At 47.3% G+C, this 20814-nt stretch overlaps 1 protein-coding gene across 2 annotated transcripts in view; it reads right to left on the reverse strand.

Moving 5' to 3' along the window:
- The window catches only part of PCGF6 (polycomb group ring finger 6), a 182842-nt gene that overhangs the window by 48437 nt on the left and 113591 nt on the right, over nucleotides 1–20814 (reverse strand). For both annotated transcript variants that reach the window (XM_063961959.1, XM_063961961.1), the window contains exon 8: nucleotides 12776–12874. In XM_063961959.1, the coding sequence (XP_063818029.1) occupies nucleotides 12776–12874 (99 nt within the window). The remainder of the gene's footprint in view (nucleotides 1–12775; nucleotides 12875–20814) is intronic.

Consider the following 20814-nt stretch of genomic DNA (forward strand, 5'->3'; position numbering starts at 1 on the left):
TGGTGATTTCTTATGCTAAGACGCACGTCGGTAATGTCTTCATCATTTCCTAGACCTCATGTAGGTTAAGATTGTTTATTCTTTACCTCTTACTCAAGCCTACAAGTACCGACTATGTATCTGTGGTTTCACTGATGTGGCTTAAAAGCACCTTACGATGGATTATTGTAACTATACCGGTTTCTCTCCGGTTTTTGGTATGTCTGTATCATGAAGGTCTTCCCTGTTCTTGTATTTCTATAAAAAAATCTAATAAAAATTGTTGAATTAAAAAAAAAGAAACTTAACGTCAACCTCCTGTAAAGGCTCAAACCATTCTGATTGTAGGAACTGCAACACCACGTTAAGATCCCAATGTGCCTTAGGAGGCACAAAGGGCAGTTGGATGTGCAGAACACCCTTCAAAAATGTCTGAACCTCAGGGAGAGAAGCCAATTGTTTCTGGAAGAAAATGGATAAGGCCGAAATCTGGACTTTTATGGAGCCCAGGCGTAGGCCCACATCACACCTGACTGCAGAAAAAGCAGAAAACGTCCCAGTTGAAACTCCGGCGCAGGAAATTTCCTGTTTTCACACCAAGAGATGTATTTTCTCCAAATACGGTGGTAATGTTTAGACATTACCCCTTTTCTGGCTTGGATCAAGGTAGGAATTACCCTGTCCGGAATGCCTTTCCGGGCTAGAATTTGACGCTTAACCTCCATGCCGTCAAACGTAGCCGTGGTAAGTCTTGATAGACGAACGGCCCCTGTTGTAGAAGATCGTCTCGAAGAGGTAGAGGCCACGGATCCTCTAGGAGCATTTCCAGTAGATCCACGTACCAAGCCCTTCTTGGATAATCCGGAGCAATGAGGATTGCTTGAACCTTTTCCCTTTTTATTCTTTTGAGAATTCTTGGGATCAATGGAAGTGGTGGAAACACATACACCATCTGATAGACCCATGGAGTCACCAGAGCGTCCACTGCCACTGCCTGTGGGTCTCTCGACCTGGAACAATACCGCCTGAGCTTCTTGTTGAGACGAGAAGACATCATGTCGATCTGTGGAATTTCCCACGACGTGTCAAGCACCCGAACAACTCTGGGTGAAGGCCCCACTCTCATGGGCGGAGGCCATGTCTGCTGAGGAAGTCTGCTTCCCAGTTGACTACTCCCGGAGTGAAGACTGCGGACAACGCCACAGCGTGTCTTTCTGTCCAGAGGAGAATCCTTGTTACCTCTGACATTGCAGCTCTGAACTTGGATGGACTGATTTTGAAGATGATGTGATGCCTGTAGAAGGGCGTTGTATATGGCCCTCAGTTCCAGAATGTTGATTGGAAGAATGGTTTCCTGACTTGACCATTTTCCTTGGAAGTGTTCCCCCTGGGTGACTGCTCCTCAACCTCTGAGGCTTGCGTCTGTGGTTAGCAGAATCCAATTTTGAATCCCGAACCTTCGGCCCTCTGTCAGGTGAGAAGTCTGAAGCCACCACAGACGAGAAACACTGGCTCTTGGCGACAGACGTATCCTCTGGTGCATGTGGAGATGCGATCCGGACCATTTGTCCAACAGATTGAGCTGGAAGAGCCTTGCGTGAAACCTTCCGTACTGCAGCGCCTCATAAGTGGCTACCATCTTTCCCAGAAGGCGAATGCATAGATGCACCGATATCCGGGTTGGTTTTAGAACATCCTGCACCATCGACTGGATTACCAATGCCTTTTCCAATGGAAGGAATACCTTTTGTGCCTCCGTATCCAGTATCATCCCCAGGAACGGAAGCCTCCGTGTTGGTTCCAGGTGACATTTTGGTAGGTCCAGAATCCACCTGTGATCCCGGAGTGATCGAGCTGAGAGGGCAATATTGTCCAACAACCGCTCCCTGGATGGTGCTTTTATCAGCAGATCGTCCAGGTACGGAATTACGTTCACTCCCTGTTTGCGGAAGAGAAACATCATCTCTGTCATTACCTTGGTGAACACCCTCGGTGCCGTGGAGAGGCCAAATGGTAGGGCCTAGAACTGGTAGTGCAAACCTTAGATAAGCCTGATGAGGCGGCCAGATTGGGATATGAAGGTACGCATCCTTGATATTCAGAGACACCAAGAATTCCCCTTCCTCCAGACCTGAGATCACCGCTCTCAGAGACTCCATCTTGAATTTGAACACTCGTAAATATGGTTCAGTGACTTGAGGTTTAAAATGCGTCTTACCGAACGTCCGGTTCCGGAATAATAAATAACCTTTGTTCTGTAGCTGAGGTGGAACTGGAATAATGACCTGAGTCTGTACCAGTTTTTGAATTGCATCCTGTAAAATTATACTTGCCTCCTGAGAAGCTGCTAAGCCTGATTTGAAGAATCTGTGAGGTGGGAGTTCCTGAAACTCCAGTCTGTACCCCTGGGCAAAGAGCTCTTTGACCCAGAGATCCTGGCATGATGTCACCCATATGTGACTGAAATCTCTTAATCGGGCTCCCACCTGCCTGTCTTCCAGGCAATGCGATCCACCGTCATGCTGAAGGCTTTGAGGAAACAGAACCTGAGTTCTGTTCCTGTGAACCTGCAGTTGCTTGTTTTCTGGGCTTACCTCTATTGCCTTTGAAGGCTGTAGAAGAACCTTTGGTTTTATTTTAAAATTTTGCTGTCCGAAAAGAACTGCAGAGTTGGAGTAGAGTAGGTCTTCTTAGCTGGGGGGGCTGCGGAAGGAAAGTATGTAGACTTACCCGCCCATAGCCTTGGATATCCAAGTATCCAGTTCATCTCCAAACAGGGCCTCACCTGTGAATGGTGGGCTTTCCACATCTTCTCTGGAATCGGCATCCGCAGTCCACTGACGTAGCCTCTCTCTTTTATGGCTTCCACCATAAAATTTGCAGAGTCCTGTAAAGGAGGAGAAAAACTATCTCCTCTCTGGGTAAGGAATCTAACCCCTCAATTAGGTTAACTGACCATTTTGCAATGGCCCTAGTGAACCATGCATAAGCTATAGTGGGTCTTTGGGCCACCCCCGCAGCTGTGTACAGAGATTTGAGAGTGGTCTCAATCTTGCGGTCAGCCGTGTCCTTTAAGCAGGCTGCCCCCGGGACAGGTAAGATTATCTTACGTGATAGCCTAGATATCGATGCATCAACAATCGGTGGGTTTTCCCATTTTTTTCTATCATCCTGAGGAAAAGGGAAGGATGCCAGTAACCTTTTAGGGATCTGAAACTTCTTGTCAGGATTAATCCAAGTTTCTTTAAAATAAGAATTTACTTACCGATAATTCTATTTCTCGGAGTCCGTAGTGGATGCTGGGGTTCCTGAAAGGACCATGGGGGAATAGCGGCTCCGCAGGAGACAGGGCACAAAAAAGTAAAGCTTTTACCAGATCAGGTGGTGTGCACTGGCTCCTCCCCCTATGACCCTCCTCCAGACTCCAGTTAGGTACTGTGCCCGGACGAGCGTACACAATAAGGGAGGCAATTTGAATCCCGGGTAAGACTCATACCAGCCACACCAATCACACCGTACAACTTGTGATCTAAACCCAGTTAACAGTATGATAACAGAAAGAGCCTCTTAAAGATGGCTCCTTAACAATATAACCCGAATTTGTTAACAATAACTATGTACAGTATTGCAGATAATCCGCACTTGGGATGGGCGCCCAGCATCCACTACGGACTCCGAGAAATAGAATTATCGGTAAGTAAATTCTTATTTTCTCTATCGTCCTAAGTGGATGCTGGGGTTCCTGAAAGGACCATGGGGATTATACCAAAGCTCCCAAACGGGCGGGAGAGTGCGGATGACTCTGCAGCACCGAATGAGAGAATTCCAAGTCCTCTTTTGCCAGGGTATCAAATTTGTAGAATTTTACAAACGTGTTTTCCCCCGACCACGTAGCTGCTCGACAGAATTGTAATGCCGAGACCCCTCGGGCAGCCGCCCAAGATGAGCCCACCTTCCTTGTGGAATGGGCCTTAACAGATTTAGGCTGTGGCAGGCCTGCCACAGAATGAGCAAGTTGAATTGTGTTACAAATCCAACGAGCAATCGTCTGCTTAGAAGCAGGGGCACCCAACTTGTTGGGTGCATATAGTATCAACAGCGAGTCAGATTTTCTGACTTCAGCCGTCCTTGAAATGTATATTTTTAAGGCTCTGACAACGTCCAACAACTTGGAGTCCTCCAAGTCGCCAGTGGCCGCAGGCACCACAATAGGTTGGTTCAGGTGAAACGCTGATACCACCTTAGGGAGAAAATGCGGACGAGTCCTCAGTTCTGCCCTATCCGAATGGAAGATTAGATAAGGGCTTTTATAAGATAAAGCCGCCAATTTAGATACTCTCCTGGCGGAAGCCAGGGCCAGTAACATAGTCACTTTCCATGTGAGATATTTAAAATCCACCTTTTTCAATGGTTCAAACCAATGGGATTTGAGGAAATCTAAAACTACATTTAGATCCCACGGTGCCACCGGAGGCACCACAGGAGGCTGTATATGCAGTACTCCTTTAACAAAAGTCTGTACCTCAGGAACTGAGGCCAATTCTTTTTGGAAGAATATTGACAGGGCCGAAATTTGAACCTTAATAGATCTCAATTTGAGACCCATAGACAATCCTGATTGTAGGAAATGTAGGAAACGACCCAGTTGAAATTCCTCCGTCGGAACACTCCGATCCTCGCACCACGCGACATATTTTCGCCAAATGCGGTGATAATGTTTCGCGGTGACTTCCTTCCTTGCCTTAATCAAGGTAGGAATGACTTCTTCTGGAATGCCTTTCCCTTTTAGGATCTGGCGTTCAACCGCCATGCCGTCAAACGCAGCCGCGGTAAGTCTTGAAAGAGACAGGGACCCTGTTGTAGCAGGTCCCTTCTCAGAAGTAGAGGGCACGGGTCGTCCGTGACCAACTCTTGAAGTTCCGGGTACCAAGTCCTTCTTGGCCAATCCGGAGCCACTAGTATTGTTCTTACTCCTCCTCACCGTATAATCTTCAATACCTTTGGTATGAGAGGCAGAGGAGGAAACACATATACTGATTTGTACACCCAAGGTGTTACCAGTGCGTCCACAGCTATTGCCTGTGGATCTCTTGACCTGGCGCAATACTTGTCCAGTTTCTTGTTGAGGCGAGACGCCATCATGTCTACCATTGGTCTTTCCCAACAGTTTATTAGCATGTGGAAGACTTCTGGATGAAGACCCCCCTCTCCCGGGTGAATATCGTGTCTGCTGAGGAAGTCTGCTTCCCAGTTGTCCACGCCCGGGAAGAACACTGCTGACAGTGCTATTACGTGATTCTCCGCCCAGCGAAGAATCTTGGCAGCTTCTGCCATTGCACTCCTGCTTCTTGTGCCGCCCTGTCTGTTTACATGGGCGACCGCCGTGATGTTGTCCGACTGAATCAACACCGGTTTTCCTTGCAGGAGTGGTTCCGCCTGGCTTAGAGCATTTTAGATTGCTCTTAGTACCAGAATGTTTATGTGAAGAGACTTTTCCAGGTTCGTCCATACCCCCTGGAAGTTTCTTCCTTGTGTGACTGCTCCCCAACCTCTCAGGCTGGCGTCCGTGGTCACCAGGATCAAATCCTGTATGCCGAATCTGCGGCCCTCCAATAGATGAGCCTTTTGCAACCACCACAGAAGATATACCCTTGTCCTTGGCGACAGGGTTATTCGCAGGTGCATCTGAGGATGCGACCCTGACCATTTGTCCAACAGATCCCTTTGGAAAATTCTTGCATGGAATCTGCCGAATGGAATTGCTTCGTAAAAAGCCACCATTTTTCCCAGGACTCTTGTGCATTGATGTACAGACACCTTTCCTGGTTTTAGGAGGTTCCTGACAGGTCGGATAACTCCTTGGCTTTTTCCTCGGGAAGAAAAACCTTTTTCTGAACCGTGTCCAGAATCATCCCTAGGAACAGCAGACGTATCGTCGGAAAACAGCTGCGATTCTTGGAATATTTAGAATCCAGTCGTGCCGTCGAAGAACTACTTTAGATAGTGCTCTTCCGACCTCCAACTGTTCTCTGGAACTTGCCCTTTTTAGGTCGTGCAAGTAAGGGATAATTTAGATGCCTTTTTTCTTTGAAGAAACATCTTTTCGGCCATTACCTTGGTAAAAAGGCCCGGGGTGCCGTGGATAATTCAAACGGCATCGTCTGAAACTGATATTGACAGTTCTGTACCACGAACCAGAGGTACCCTTGATGAGAAGGACAAAATTTGGACATGGAGGTAATCCTTGATGTCCAGGGACACCATATAGTCCCCTTTTTTCCGGTTCGCTATCACTGCTCTGAGTGACTTTATCTCGATTTGAACCTTTTATGTAAGTGTTCAAAACATTTTAGATTTAGACTATGTGTCACCAAGCCGTCTGGCTTCAGTACCACAATATAGTGTGGAAAAATAATACCCTTTTCCTTGTCGTAGGAGGGGTACTTTGATTATCACCTGCTGGATATACCGCTTGTGAATTGTTTCCAATGCTGCCTCCCTGTCGGAGGGAGCCGTTGGTAAAGCAGACTTCAGGAACCTGCGAGGAGAAGATGTCTCGACTCTCCAATCTTTACCCCTGGGATAATACTCGTACGATCTAGGGGTCAACTTGCGAGTGATCCCACTGCGCCCTGAGACTCTTGAGACTACCCCCCCACCTTGAGTCCGCTTGCACGGCCCCAGCGTCATGCTGAGGACTTGGCAGACGCGGTGGAGGGCTTCTTTTCCTGGGAAAGGGCTGCCTGCTGCAGTCTACTTCCCTTACCTCTATGTCTGGGCAGATATGACTGGCCTTTTGCCTGCATGCCCTCATGGGAAAGGAAAGATTGAGGCTGAAAAGACGGTGTCTTTTTTAGCTGAGATGTAACTTGGGGTAAAAAAGGTTGGATTTCCCAGCTGTTGCTGTGGTCCCCAGGTCCGATGGACCGACCCCCAAATAACTCCTTCCCTTTATACAGCAATACTTCCATCTGCCGTATGGGATCTGTATCACCTGACCACTGTCGTGTCCCTGACATCTTCTGGGAGATATGGACAACGCACTTATCTTGATGCCAGAGAGCAAATATCCCTCTGTGCATCTCACATACATATATATAGAATGCATCCTATTAAATGCTCTACATGAATAAAATATTTTCAGTCAGGGAATCCGACCAAGCCAACCCAGCACTGCATCTCCAGGCTGATGGCGATCGCTGGTCGCAGTATAACCACCGTATGTGTGTATATACTTTTTAGGATATTTTTCCAGCTTCCTATCAGCTGGCTCCTTGAGGGCGGCCGTATCTGGAGACGGTAACGCCACTTGATAAGCGTGTGAGCGCCTTATCACCCTAAGGGGTGTTTCCCAACGTACCCTAATTTCTGGCGGGAAAGGGTATAACGCCAATATTTGCTATCGGGGTAACCCTACGCATCATCACACACTTCATTTTATTTTATCTGATTCAGGAAAAACTACAGGTAGTTTTTTCCACTCCCACATAATACCCTTTCTTGTGGTACTTGTAGTATCAGAAACACGTAACACCTCCTTCATTGCCCTTAACGTGTGGCCCTAATGAGAAATACGTTTGTTTATTCACCGTCGACACTGTATTCAGTGTCCGTGTCTGTGTCTGTGTCGACCGACTGAGGTAAATGGGCGTTTTTAAAACCCCTGACGGTGTTTCTGAGACGCCTGGACCGGTCCTAATAGATTGTCGGCCGTCTCATGTCGTCAACCGACCTTGCAGCGTGTTGACATTCTCACGTAATTCTCTAAATAAGCCATCCATTCCGGTGTCGACTCCCTAGAGAGTGACATCACCATTACAGGCAATTTCTCCGCCTCCTCACCAACATCGTCCTCATACATGTCGACACACACGTGCCGACACACAGCACACACACCGGGAATGCTCTGACAGAGGACAGGACCCACTAGCCCTTTGGGGAGACAGAGGGAGAGTCTGCCAGCACACACCAAAAACGCTATAATTATATAGGGACAACCTTATATAAGTGTTTCTCCCTTATAGCATCTTTTATATATATACAATATCGCCAAAATCAGTGCCCCCCCTCTCTGTTTTAACCCTGTTTCTGTAGTGCAGTGCAGGGGAGAGCCTGGGAGCCTTCTCTCCAGCTTTTCTGTGAGAGAAAATGGCGCTGTGTGCTGAGGAGATAGGCCCCGCCCCTTTTACGGCGGGCTCGTCTCCCGCTATTTTTGAAGTTAGGCAGGGGTTAAATATCTCCATATAGCCTCTGTGGGCTATATGTGAGGTATTTTTTGCCTCTAATAAGGTTTTTATTTGCCTCTCAGAGCGCCCCCCCCAGCGCTCTGCACCCTCAGTGACTGTTGTGTGAAGTGTGCTGAGAGGAAAATGGCGCACAGCTGCAGTGCTGTGCGCTACCTTTATGAAGACTCAGGAGTCTTCAGCCGCCGATTTTGGACCTCTTCTCTCTTCAGCGTCTGCAAGGGGGCCGGCGGCGCGGCTCCGGTGACCATCCAGGCTGTACCTGTGATCGTCCCTCTGGAGCTAGTGTCCAGTAGCCAAGCAGCAAATCCACTCTGCACGCAGGTGAGTTCACTACTTCTCCCCTAAGTCCCTCGTTGCAGTGATCCTGTTGCCAGCAGGACTCACTGTAAAGTAAAAAACCTAAGCTAAACTTTCTCTAAGCAGCTCTTTAGGAGAGCCACCTAGATTGCACCCTTCTCGTTCGGGCACAAAATCTAACTGGAGTCTGGAGGAGGGTCATAGGGGGAGGAGCCAGTGCACACCACCTGATCTGGTAAAAGCTTTACTTTTTTGTGCCCTGTCTCCTGCGGAGCCGCTATTCCCCCATGGTCCTTTCAGGAACCCCAGCATCCACTTAGGACGATAGAGAAATAGGGAATTTAATTCCTTAGATGCAGGGAAAGTAGCAGAGGATTTCTTTTTTACATTAAAATAAGATCTTCCTCTGTCACTTTGTCAGGAATGTGCAGGACTCCCTAATAGCTTCTATCAGGGCCTGTATTCCTTGTGACAGAGCTGCATCCCCCTCCCGAGACCACCTCACCCTCCTCTGCGTCTGATACATCATCATCAGTGTCAGCCTGCAGGATATGGGCCAGTGTACGCTTTTGTGGACAAGTGGTAGGGGTCTGAGACGCTGGTATGGACACTGAATCTCTATTCATCAAGTCATCCACAGACTGTCTTAAGTATTGCGTCTCTTTCTCATTTTGGGACAATTTATGTGAAATATTTGAGATCATCCCTTTTAATGAATCCAACAATACTGGTTCGGACCCACTAGCCTGAGAATGTGTATTATCTTGAGTACACTGTAGTGATCCCCCTGGGGAAGAAAAACACTCTGCCGTGCATGTGACACACGCCTATGACATTGTAAAATGTGAAAGAACACACCCACACAGGAGAAAGGTTAAAAGCACAGTTAACCCACATAGAGCCCTCTAGTGAGACACAGAGTATGACGGAGCCAGCCACACCGCGCCCTTATAGCTAATGTCAAGCTTAGCTGGGTTGCAAACTAAGTACCCTTAATAGGGGCTTAGTATTTTAATATTGCTCCCCCCCCCCCCTTTGCTATGACCCCCTGGTACCGCTGAGGTAAGCTGGAGTCCTAGTGTAGAAGCTGTGCTTCCCTGCCAGTCTGTCTGTGTAAGCTGCAGAAGGAAAATGGCGTTGGTGAGCTGCTAGATCTGCTCATAGTGAAGCCCCGCCCCCTCAATGGCGCACGGTCTTCCCGGTTTTGTTGTACTGGCTGAGGTGATTTTGGGGCTTAACAGTGGGTTAGAGCCCCTGTAAGCGCTGTGCCAGTGTGAGTAGTTGTTTAAAAACGGCTCAGCTCGCCCCTCATAGCGGTGCAGCAATGCTGATCTGAGCCTGGAGATGCAGCCTGCACTCAGAGTTGCGCTCCTACCCTTGTGCCGCCATAATAGCCGGCGACCCGCTAACCGGGAATGTACGCTCGCCATGGTGGGACTTGCGAATGGTTCCCTCAGGAGCTCAGTGTCCTGTCAGCGGGGAGCGGGACCATTAACCCTATAGGAGGTTGGGCAGTTCCCCCTCCCTAAGTCCCACGAAGCAGACAGGCTGGTGCCAACCAGTCCTGTCTGAAAATAACAAACAGAAAATAAATGCAGAAAACCCTTCGGGAGCTTCCCTAAGCATGACCGGCTCCTCCGGGCACATTTTCTAAATGGAGTCTGGTAGGAGGGGCATAGAGGGAGGATCCAGCACACACTATTGATTTCTTAGAGTGCCCAAGGCTCCTAGTGGACCAGTCTATACCCCATGGTACTAACTGGACCCCAGTATCCTCTAAGACTGGAGAGAAATTTCTTTACAATGACAGTTCTATACCTGAAACACTGACTGCATCCTCAAAAGTGAAATTCCTTTATACAGTATAAACACCTAGATATGTGAACACAAATATATTTAGCAGTCTAGCCTTGTTGACGCTCATGTATAAAACATTCAATCACGTAATACACTGTAGAAGACATGGAATAAACATCAGTCTTGTCAAGACAAGCAGCAATTACTTGTGCATGGTAACCATGCCTGTCCACCCAGAGACAAGCGTACTGGATCTGTAAATGCTTTTCAAGAATTCGTATAATTACAAGATATACCAGGCAATACTAATGTAACTCCCATTGCAGAATAGGTATACTAGTAGTATGGGTGTTTGGATAATTTGTCAACATTCATAAATGTCAAAAAGATTGGTCCGGCAGATCAAGCGGTGTCTTCCAGTTTTGGTGGCGATGTTATGATAACTTCCGGCTTATTCTGCAGCAGTTCCAGCAGTGAGAATCCCTAACCCCTCCCGATAGTACATAAGCCTAACCTCCCCTCCTGCAGCCTAATACTAACCCTCCCCACAGTGCCTAACCCTAAACCTCCCCTCACGTAGCTTGTGAACGATTCTGCATCTCTGAACGCAACCACTATCATCGACACGGCCACAATGCTCCCCATAAAACAAAATATCTCCATACATCTGATTAGCCACCACTGTTACCTCCCAGTCGCCACCCTGGAATGGCCAACATATTTCAGAGACTGTGCGTCCAAATCTGTGCTGGGTCTCTGCAAACACCATTAGGACACATGAGCAGTGTGACTCAGATGCATGTGCATATGAAAAACACTGCTCCACTGACAGCGACGCTGCCTCCGTCTCAGAAACAGGCCCACAAACTGTTTTTTGATGGATTAACACGGTGAGCATTGAGGGTCAGAAACAAATGTTTAAGGCTAAACTGTGTTGTGACCAACATTAAAAACATAGGTCCTACTAAAGTTTTCTTTTGATGTCCTATAGGAATACAGGTTGAGTATCCCTTATCCAAAATGCTTGGGACCAGAAGTATTTTGGATATGGGATTTTTCCATATTTTGGAATAATTGCATACCATAATAAGATATCATGGCGATGGGACCTAAGTCTAAGCACAGAATGCATTTATGTTTCATATACACCTTATACACACAGCCTGAGGGTAATTTTAGCCAATATTTGTAATAACTTTGTGCATTAAACAAAGTGTGAGTACATTCACACAATTCATTTATGTTTCATATACACCTTATACACACACAGCCTGAAGGTCATGTAATACAATATGTTTAATAACTTTGTGTATTAAACAAAGTTTGTTTACATTGTGCCATCAGAAAACAAAGGTTTCACTAACTCACTCAAACAATTCTGTATTTCGGAATATTCTATATTTCGGAATATTTGGATATGGGATACTCAACCTGTACTATATTCTGATGCATTACATGCACTGCTTACTTACTGTACAGTACTGTATGTTCATTCCCACACTGTATGCTCATCTATAGTCCTTTAGTAGATAGTCCCCCACAGCACTTAACATCTCCCATTCTACCACCTGTACCAACCATAAGGAATAATTGGGGATGTTTTCTTGCTGTTATGTATCATGATTTATTGATCATCTAGTGGAGCTTTGGACAAACCATAAATATGTAAGAAATTAGTTTAATCAATATTTGCACCGTAACCCCACAGCAGCAGGCAGCTAAAGCTGGCTGACAGACTACCATAGGAATGAATATTGCGATCGGATGAAGACTGCTACCTTGCAGAACTCCACTGTTGCAGCCCTATTTAATAACAGTTGAACATTATATGTAGAGGATATATTCTGTTGCAGCCATCATTATGCACTGCAAGACTCAGAGGACTTCTGTAGTGAAGAGATTGCAATCCCCATCACCCACTTCCATGTCTAAATTCCAGAAAGAAGCAGAACTTCCAGTTCTTTCAGCCTACTTAGTTGCTCTACCATCCAGCTGAAGTTGGACCATCTGTTGAAGCTCATCACTCCATCAAGTCCATCCAATGAGGGGGAGAGAACAAGAGAAGGCGATAAAGAGGTGGGAGTTTTTTTTTTTTTTTTTTAGAGAACTGGTGATGTTGCTCATAGCAACCAATCAGATTCTACTTAACATATATCTAGCTGCTTCTAGAAGATAATAGAATATGATTGGTTGCTATGGGCAAAGTCACCAGTTCTAAAAAGCTCCCAACTTAGTACATTTACCCCTTATTCTCTGAAAGCTCAGTGCAGTTTTTAATCCTTATTTAACTTTAAGATGTCATGTGCTCATTGTTCAAATAACACATACTGGTGGGTCTGCTTAAATTGCCCCCAAGCATTACCATGTACTTGCTGTTCAAAACTATTTGAGTCTTTTCTTGTGCAAATCTTACAAATGAATTCATTAGGTCCTTATATATTAAAATAATTGCTCACCTGACAAGTTGTGGCAAGTTCCATTTTTCGTCGTAAGAATTTTTCAACATGCCCAATGGTTGCGTCTCCTGATACACGAACAAATTTTTTCTCCAAAGGCTAAAATACAAGAAAGTACGCAGTGTTTCACCATTGCTGTGAAATTATATTTATTCATTTCTGATATTTTACTTTCTATGACGCCATGAACTAAAAGGCTACAGATGGTAATAAATGTGAAAACATAATATAATTTCTAATTACAAAGATGGTAAAACATAAGCCTGATAAACTGCAAATTATGGCTGTTACAAGTCTGCCCCCGCGCGCGCCAAAAAAATGGGTGTGGCCAGTTAAAATGGGACGTGATACACATATGCCCCCAATAGTGCAGTGCCAGATCCACAAATGCCCCCACAGTGCCAGGCATACAAATGCCCCTCACAGTGCCAGGCATACAAATGCCCCCACAGTGCCAGGCATACAAATGCCCCTCACAGTGCTAGGCATACAAATGCCCCTCACAGTGCCAGGCATACAAATGCTCCTCACAGTGCCAGGCATACAAATGCCCCCCCCAGTGCCAGGTATACAAATGCCCCTCACAGTGCCAGGTATACAAATGCCCCCACAGTGCCAGGTATACAAATGCCCCACACAGTGCCAGGTATACAAATGCCCCACACAGTGCCAGGTATACAAATGCCCCACACAGTGCCAGGTATACAAATGCCCCCACAGTGCCAGGTATACAGATGCCCCCACAGTGCCAGGTATACAGATGTCCCCACAGTGCCAGGTATACAAATGCCCCTCACAGTGCCAGGTATACAGATGTCCCCACAGTGCCAGGTATACAGATGCCCCCAAAGTGCCAGGTATACAAATGCCCCTCAGTGCCAGGTATACGGATGACCCCCACAGTGCCAGGTATACAGATGTCCCCACAGTGCCAGGTATACAGATGCCCCCACAGTGCCAGGTATACAGATGACTCCCACAGTGCCAGGTATACAGATGACTCCCACAGTGCCAGGTATACAGATGCCCCCCCCCCCCGTCCCGCTTACCGCTCCTTTCGGCGGGTACACGGAGGAGAGCGCGGCTATGTTGGGCGGTGGCGTGTAAGACTTGAAACCAGCCGCCGGTTCGAGAGCCAATCAGAGCTCACGGACCGGCAGCTGCGGCTCCTGATTGGCTGTCGGTCCGCGAGCTCTGATTGGCTCACGAACCGGCGGCTGGTTTCAAGTCCTACACGCCGCCGCCGCCCGACAATAGCCGCGCTCTCCTCCGTGTGGTGACAGCTGAGACACGCTGCCGCCGGACTGTGCGGCGGCGTGTCTCACTGAGAGGAGCGGGTGGGCCGGACCAAACGGCTTCGCGGGCCTTATACGGCCCGCGGGCCGGAGGTTCCCCACCCCTGTCCTACATGAATAAGGGGTGTGGTTTATATGCTGTAGGTGTGACCAAGGAATGTAAGCGTAGTTATTTACAATTTTAGATGTGGCACGTTGACATCAGTTTTTCTTTATCACAAATTTGCATTTTCTTTTTATATTTGGGATGTTGGTAGGTAGATAACACCAAGGTATACGTCACAATCTACCTATGCTAACTAGAAAATAAATTAAATGGACAAAACAGACCAGGCTCATAATCCTAAATAAATATGCTGATGTTCCAAAACCACAGCTATTTATGTACCAACAACTAGTGAATCAATTCATTCAGTAAATGGGTTGTTCAGAACCATCGATGGGCACGATTCAATTCAGTGACAGTTGATAGCGCCGGGAATTAGCTCCTGCCGCTATTCAAGACAGCGCCATGTGACACTTAACAACGGGATCTCTCCTCGCACCCCCGGGAGGTGCGAGCATAAATCCGACAAAAGTGCCAGGGCAATTCTGATTTCTGCCCTTAGCGTGGTGAAAACAGCGTCGCACCGGGCACTTAAGTCGGAGAATGACCGTTCTCCCGACAACACACTGTTCAGTCCGGGAGAACGGTCATTCTCCGCTTACCAAAGCCCTGAATTGAATAGCGTCAGGAGCTAATTTCCGGTGCTATTCAACTGTCACTGAATTGAATCGTGCCCTTTATGTCCCAGGCAACATCCAACTTTACAAGAAGCCAGGAGCAGGACCACACAATTTATTCCAAGGCAGCTGGTGTTTTCAGTGCAGGAAATGAATGTGCAGCACCTGACAAGCCAGGGTTGGTGGGGATCTATTAAGTCCCACATTCCCTTATTCATACTGTCTGACAGTATCATCATGAAGAGATAAAATGTGACAACTCTGAAACATGCACAGTGGCCCCTATTTAGGTCAGATCGCAACAGTACAATAATCGCAATTGGAGGGGTGCGATTACACTTTGATTGACAGCGGGGGGCGATGACGACGAGAGGGCAGCTGCATAATGTAACGAGCATGCCCTTCCAATGGAAAAAAGGCAAGGGGCATTCACACTTGCTGCGACCACAATGTAATTGTGGCGCGATCTCAATTACATTGCAGTCGCTGGGCGGCATGTAGCATGCTGGGCAGCCTTGCCCTGCGCTGGGCGGCCCCCAGCATGCGACAAACTATCGCAGAGTCCGCTTTTTAGCAGAATCCGCAATCCAAACCTGATTAGGGTCCAGTGTGCGGTGCTGGCCAGCTAATGGCATTAACAGTGGGTGGAACAGGCAAAAATTCATAAATGAACAATCCATGGCACCGGTAGGTAAACACAATTCATGTATAAAAATTAACCCATTGTAATTAAAAGAGAATATTAAATCTTGTATTGTATATGCAGGTCTGGGTTACTGAGCTCAAAAATTGAGAAATTGCATCTCAGTGTCAACTCTTCCACCACAAAAAGAAACAAAAATCCACATTACTATAGGTACAGCAAAGTAAACAGCAGCTGATGTGCTAAAAACACAGTTCTTTAGCTTTCCCTGGTTAATGGAACATCCTCGCCATCTACAGTATGTGAACACAGCAACTATATTCCTCTAGCTGTGTTTCAAGAAATGTCTCCATTATGAATAATAAAATGGATATTAAAGATGTATGAGCCCAGTCACAGCAGGAGGTAGTTACTGGCAGAACAGCAGCAGCAAGACAAAGGCAGCACATACTCGCAACTGTTTCATGTAACACCTTTTGTCACGGTTACTCTATTGTGTGCTGCAAAGGAAATAGAAAGACGACCACAGACTCAATGGGTTTTCCGCTGCACTTCTAAAGATGGCAGATTAAAGTAGAACTGCACTGATCAGGGCACTTGTAAATAAACACACTGACCTATGTTCTACCAGTCTGCTTGCTCTATGTACAGAGAAACACTGTTGTTCCGAAGACACAGATTAAAGTGAGGAATGTTCGTTTACATAACAATGCAAGTTAACTAGGAAATGTGTATCTCCCCACTAGAAACAGATGATTTGTCATTTATTGTGATTATATTTTCAGTCTTCCAGTGGAAAGAAAAGTATAAGCAATAGGTTTGTAAACATTGCTTCTCTGAAAATACAATTCTATTTCATACTTCATAGTTTGTCACAGTAAATTCAACGTATTTGGTGGATTCTTTAGTTGAAATCAAAGGCCTAAAATGGACAGAAGCATTTGCAATTTCACTTGATGATATCGGAAAGGCTCCTTCTCTACTGGCTCACCATGCTGACAGGGACATTTGGTACTCACAGAGCGATCGCTGAATCTGACTAGATTGCTTAGATTTTAAGCAGCGATCACTCCGTGTGTACCCCCTCACAGCTATAGCAATGCGCAGCCCCGCACATCGCTATCGCTGGTGCTAGATTTGCCTGCATGCAGGCCAATCTAGCAGGTCGCTCACTTCACCCGCTGGGTGAAATGAACGGCCCCTCCCGCTCCCCCCGCACGTTCAGCACACATCGCACTGTGCTGAGTGGGGGGGAGGGGGGGGGGGAGATGTGTGCTGAGCGGTTCGCTCAGGGTGGTTAGCGATGCCTGCTTAATTTTATTTTATAGTATTCACGGGCAGATCTAGGGGTCTATTCATGTAGCAGTAAAAAGCCCTGTTTTGCGTTAAACAGGGCTTTTCTCTGCCTACTGCAATTCACAGAGCGGGTTACCGTGGAGAAGTCGCTGACTTCTCCAGCGGTACCCCTGCTCTGTGCCTGAATCGCATCACCATACCTTTGTATGGTGAGTGCGATTCATAAAGGTGCGGAAAGCTCTGCTTTCCGCTTCTCCATGGAGTTCAGGTTCGCCATCTCAGGACGGCGTAACTTGAACTGTGGTGCGGAGACGGCAGGGAAGCTCAATGCTTCCCTGCTCTCTGCTCGGCACCTAGCGCTGGCTCCGCCCCCCGACCTCCCAGCAACCACTGCGGCCTGCCGGGAGGCCAACAAGCTGCGCATGCGCAAAGGGACCCGCCGCTGGACTCCACGCATCGCAGGGAGGGACCGCTGGGGATGACCTCACCGCAGGAGCCCCAGACACCGCAGCGCATCGTCGGAAGGGTGAGTATACATGATTTGCTACTTATTACAGCTATACATTGCATCAAAGTGATTTCTTTATGAATAGACCCCCAAGGGAGAGATGTGTGCTGAGCGTGCGGGGGAAGTGGGGGGGGGGCTCATTTCACTCAGCGGGTGAAGTGAGCAAACTGCTAGATTGGCCTGCATGCAGGCCAATCTAGCACCAGCGATAGCGTTGGGCGGGGCTGCGCATCGCTATCGCTGTGAGGGGTACACACGGAGTGATTGATGCTTAAAATCTAAGCAATCTAGTCAGATTGCTTAGAATTTAAGCAGCGATCGCTCCATGAGTACCCCCCCTTGAGACTAGAGGACACTAGGCACCACTGACGGAGGAGCAACACCACATGTACAAGCAAGTTACAGTATATGAAAGCGCAGAGAAGTAAGAACAGGGTGAGAAATAATAAAAAACAATTGGGGAACGGGAAATAAAAAGGTTAGTCTAATGAAGGATATTAAGAATCAAACAGTTAAGGAACATTATAAATGCAAATTGTAAAATACAGTCAGTAATAAAGAAGGAGGGGGATTTTGCACTGATATACAGGCGAGTCCCACAAGTTTTATTAATGCGGTAAAGGAATGTAAAAGGAAATGCAGAGGAAGTAATTATTAAAGAAAGCAGCATTTTAGAAAGTATTAAGGAAAACAAAAAAAATGCATTTAATAAAAAAGCAGTAAATTCAAGGTCCCAGTGCTGCTAATGTGCCTCCCGAGCCATTGCACTGTTTGTGCGCATCTCCAGGACCGCTGTGCTGCTTGTGCACACCTCCAGAACCGATGTGCTGCTTGTGCGCACCTAAAGAACAGCTGCACTACTTGTGCGCGCATCCCGGACTGCTGCGCTGCTTGTGCGAGCCTCCAGGACCGCTGCGCTGCTTGTGCGAGCCTCCAGGACCGCTGCGCTGCTTGTGCGAGCCTCCAGGACTGCTGCGCTGCTTGTGCGCACCTCCAGGACAGCTGCGCTACTTGTGCACGCCTCCAGGACTACTGCGCTACTTGTGCGCGCCTCCAGGACCACTGCGCTGCTTGTGCGAACCTACAGGACTGCTGCTCTGCTTGTGCGCATCTCCAGGACCGCTGCGCTGCTTGTGCGCGTCTCCAAGGCCGCTGCTTGTGCGCATTTCCAGGACCATTGAGCTTCTTGCGCGTTTCTCCAGAACCGCTGCGCTGTTTGTGCGTTTCTTCAGGACCACTGAGCTGCTAGTGTGTCTGCAGCACTGCTTTACCGTTGCCACTGTGCAGCTAGTGTTACTCCAGAACCGCTTTGCTGTTTACATATGTGGAGGGCTGCTGTGCTGCTTATGTGTGTCCAGGACCGTTATGCTGCTTGAGTGTGTCCAGGACCGCTGTGCTGCTTGTGTATGCCCAGGACTGCTGTGCTGCTTGTGTATGTCAAGGACCGCTGTGCTGCTTGTGTCTGTCCAGGACCGCTGTGCTGCTTGTGTTATTAGTATTATTAACAGTTTCTGATATGGCGCAGCAAACTCCATGTGTTCAGGGTCAATTGGCTGTGATCTATTCTATGCATATGTAGAATACTAAATGCAAAAGGCTTATTGATGCTTCTGTCTCAAGAACACTGTATTTATTCTATATGGACTTTCCGACAGGTGCAGCCATAATAAATAAGCGTTGTCATACATTTTCTGTAATGTGCCATGCAACTCTTTAGGTCAACGTGCTTTAAAAACGTGATTTTGGTACTTACCGGTAAATCCATTTCTCAGATTCCACAGGGGACACTGGAGGATCTTTACAGTGGGGTATAGATGGTGGTCCAGTGGGAGCCTGACACTTTAAATTGTTTAGAAAAGTGACTGGCTCCTCTCCTCTATGCCCCCCCCTACAGACCAGTTTGAAAACTGAGCCCGAGAGGAGACGGCTCGACATACTCGAACAGAGGAGGAGGTGAAAATACAGAAACAGTAAAACAAGGTTAACACAAACTAGAACAGAACCGTAATTGTCACCAGTCAACTGAACCGGAGAGAACTCACTAACAATCTCAAAGAAAAAACAAGAAAACGCCCAGCGCTGGGAGGGCGTCCAGTGTCCCCTGTGGAATCGGAGAAATGGGTTTACCGGTAAGTACCATAATCCCGTTTTCACCTTCATTCACTAGGGGACACTGGAGGATCTTTATGGTGGGGACGTCCCAGAGCTCCCATCATGGGCAGGAAAGCACTGAGAGTCCTGAAACACTGCTCGGACAAACTCAGAAGCCAAGGCTGCAAAGGTATCAAATTTGTGGAATTTGATAAACGTATGTTTCCCCGACCAAGTTGCTGCTCTACACAACTGTGTCAGAGAAATTCCTCTAGCAGCCACCCAGGAAGACCAGACGGATCTAGTGGAGTGGGCCAAAACCGCACTCGGTGGAGGAAGAGAGGATGCGAGATAAGCGTGCCTAATCGTAAATTTGATCCACCGAGCCAAAGTGCATATCCTGACGACTTAAGTAATCGGCCTCCCAGTTCTCCACTCCTAGTATGAACACTACCGATATCACTACTGCATACCTTTCGGCCCATAATAGGATCTTGGTTACCTCCTTCATAGCTGTCCTGTTGCGGGTTCCACCCTGCCGATTTATGTATGCCACTGCTGTGGCGTTGTCCGACTGCACGCATATTGCACGTCCCCGTAGGAGATGAAAAGCCAATAGGAGAGCATTGTAGACAGCCCAAAGTTCTAGTATATTGATAGGTAGATTCCGTTCTTGTGGAGTCCAGATGCCCTGGAATTGGCAATCCAGGGTCACCGCTCCCCATCCGTGGAGACTGGCATCGGTTGTGAGGAGCACCCAATTCATGACCACAGATTTGTCGTGTTCAGCCACCAAAGCAATTAGTTGAAATGGCCTGGAGTGGAATCTGCCGTATCGTACTGCCTCGAAGGCAGCTACCATCTTCCCTAGAAGTCGAATGCACAGATGTATAGATACTTTGCGATGTTGCAGGACCAGACGAACCAACTCCTGAATGGACTGAATCTTGTCCTGAGGGAGAAAAATCCTCTGCTGCACAGTGTCCATGATTATTCCTAGGAACTGAATCCACTATGTCAGCTGTGAGACTTTTGGACATTTATGATCCAGCCGTGTCTTACGAGAAAAGTCTGGGGTATTCTCATGTCGTGTACTAACGTTTCTTCTGACTGGGACTTTAGGAGAAGATCGTCCAAGTAGGGAACAACATTCACCCTTTGAGATCTTAATTGCGCCATCATCACTCCCATTACCTTTGTAAAGCCCCGAGACGCTGAAGAAAGACCGAAATGCAAGGCTTGATATTGAAAATGTAAATCTATTACCGCAAACCTGAGAAAATTCTGATGCAGAGGCCAAATTGGTATATGGAGGTAAGTGTCCTTGATGTCTATTGACACAAGAAAGTCCCCTGCTTCTAGACCGATTATAAGAGCGCAGGGACTCCATATTAAAAAGGGATTGAGATCCTTTAAATTCAGGATGGGTCTCACCGAGCCGTCCGGCTTTGGTACTACGAATAAACTGGAATAAAATCCCTGT

The sequence above is a fragment of the Pseudophryne corroboree genome, chromosome 3, assembly GCF_028390025.1.
Source record: "Pseudophryne corroboree isolate aPseCor3 chromosome 3, aPseCor3.hap2, whole genome shotgun sequence".
Taxonomy (NCBI): Eukaryota; Metazoa; Chordata; class Amphibia; order Anura; family Myobatrachidae; genus Pseudophryne; species Pseudophryne corroboree.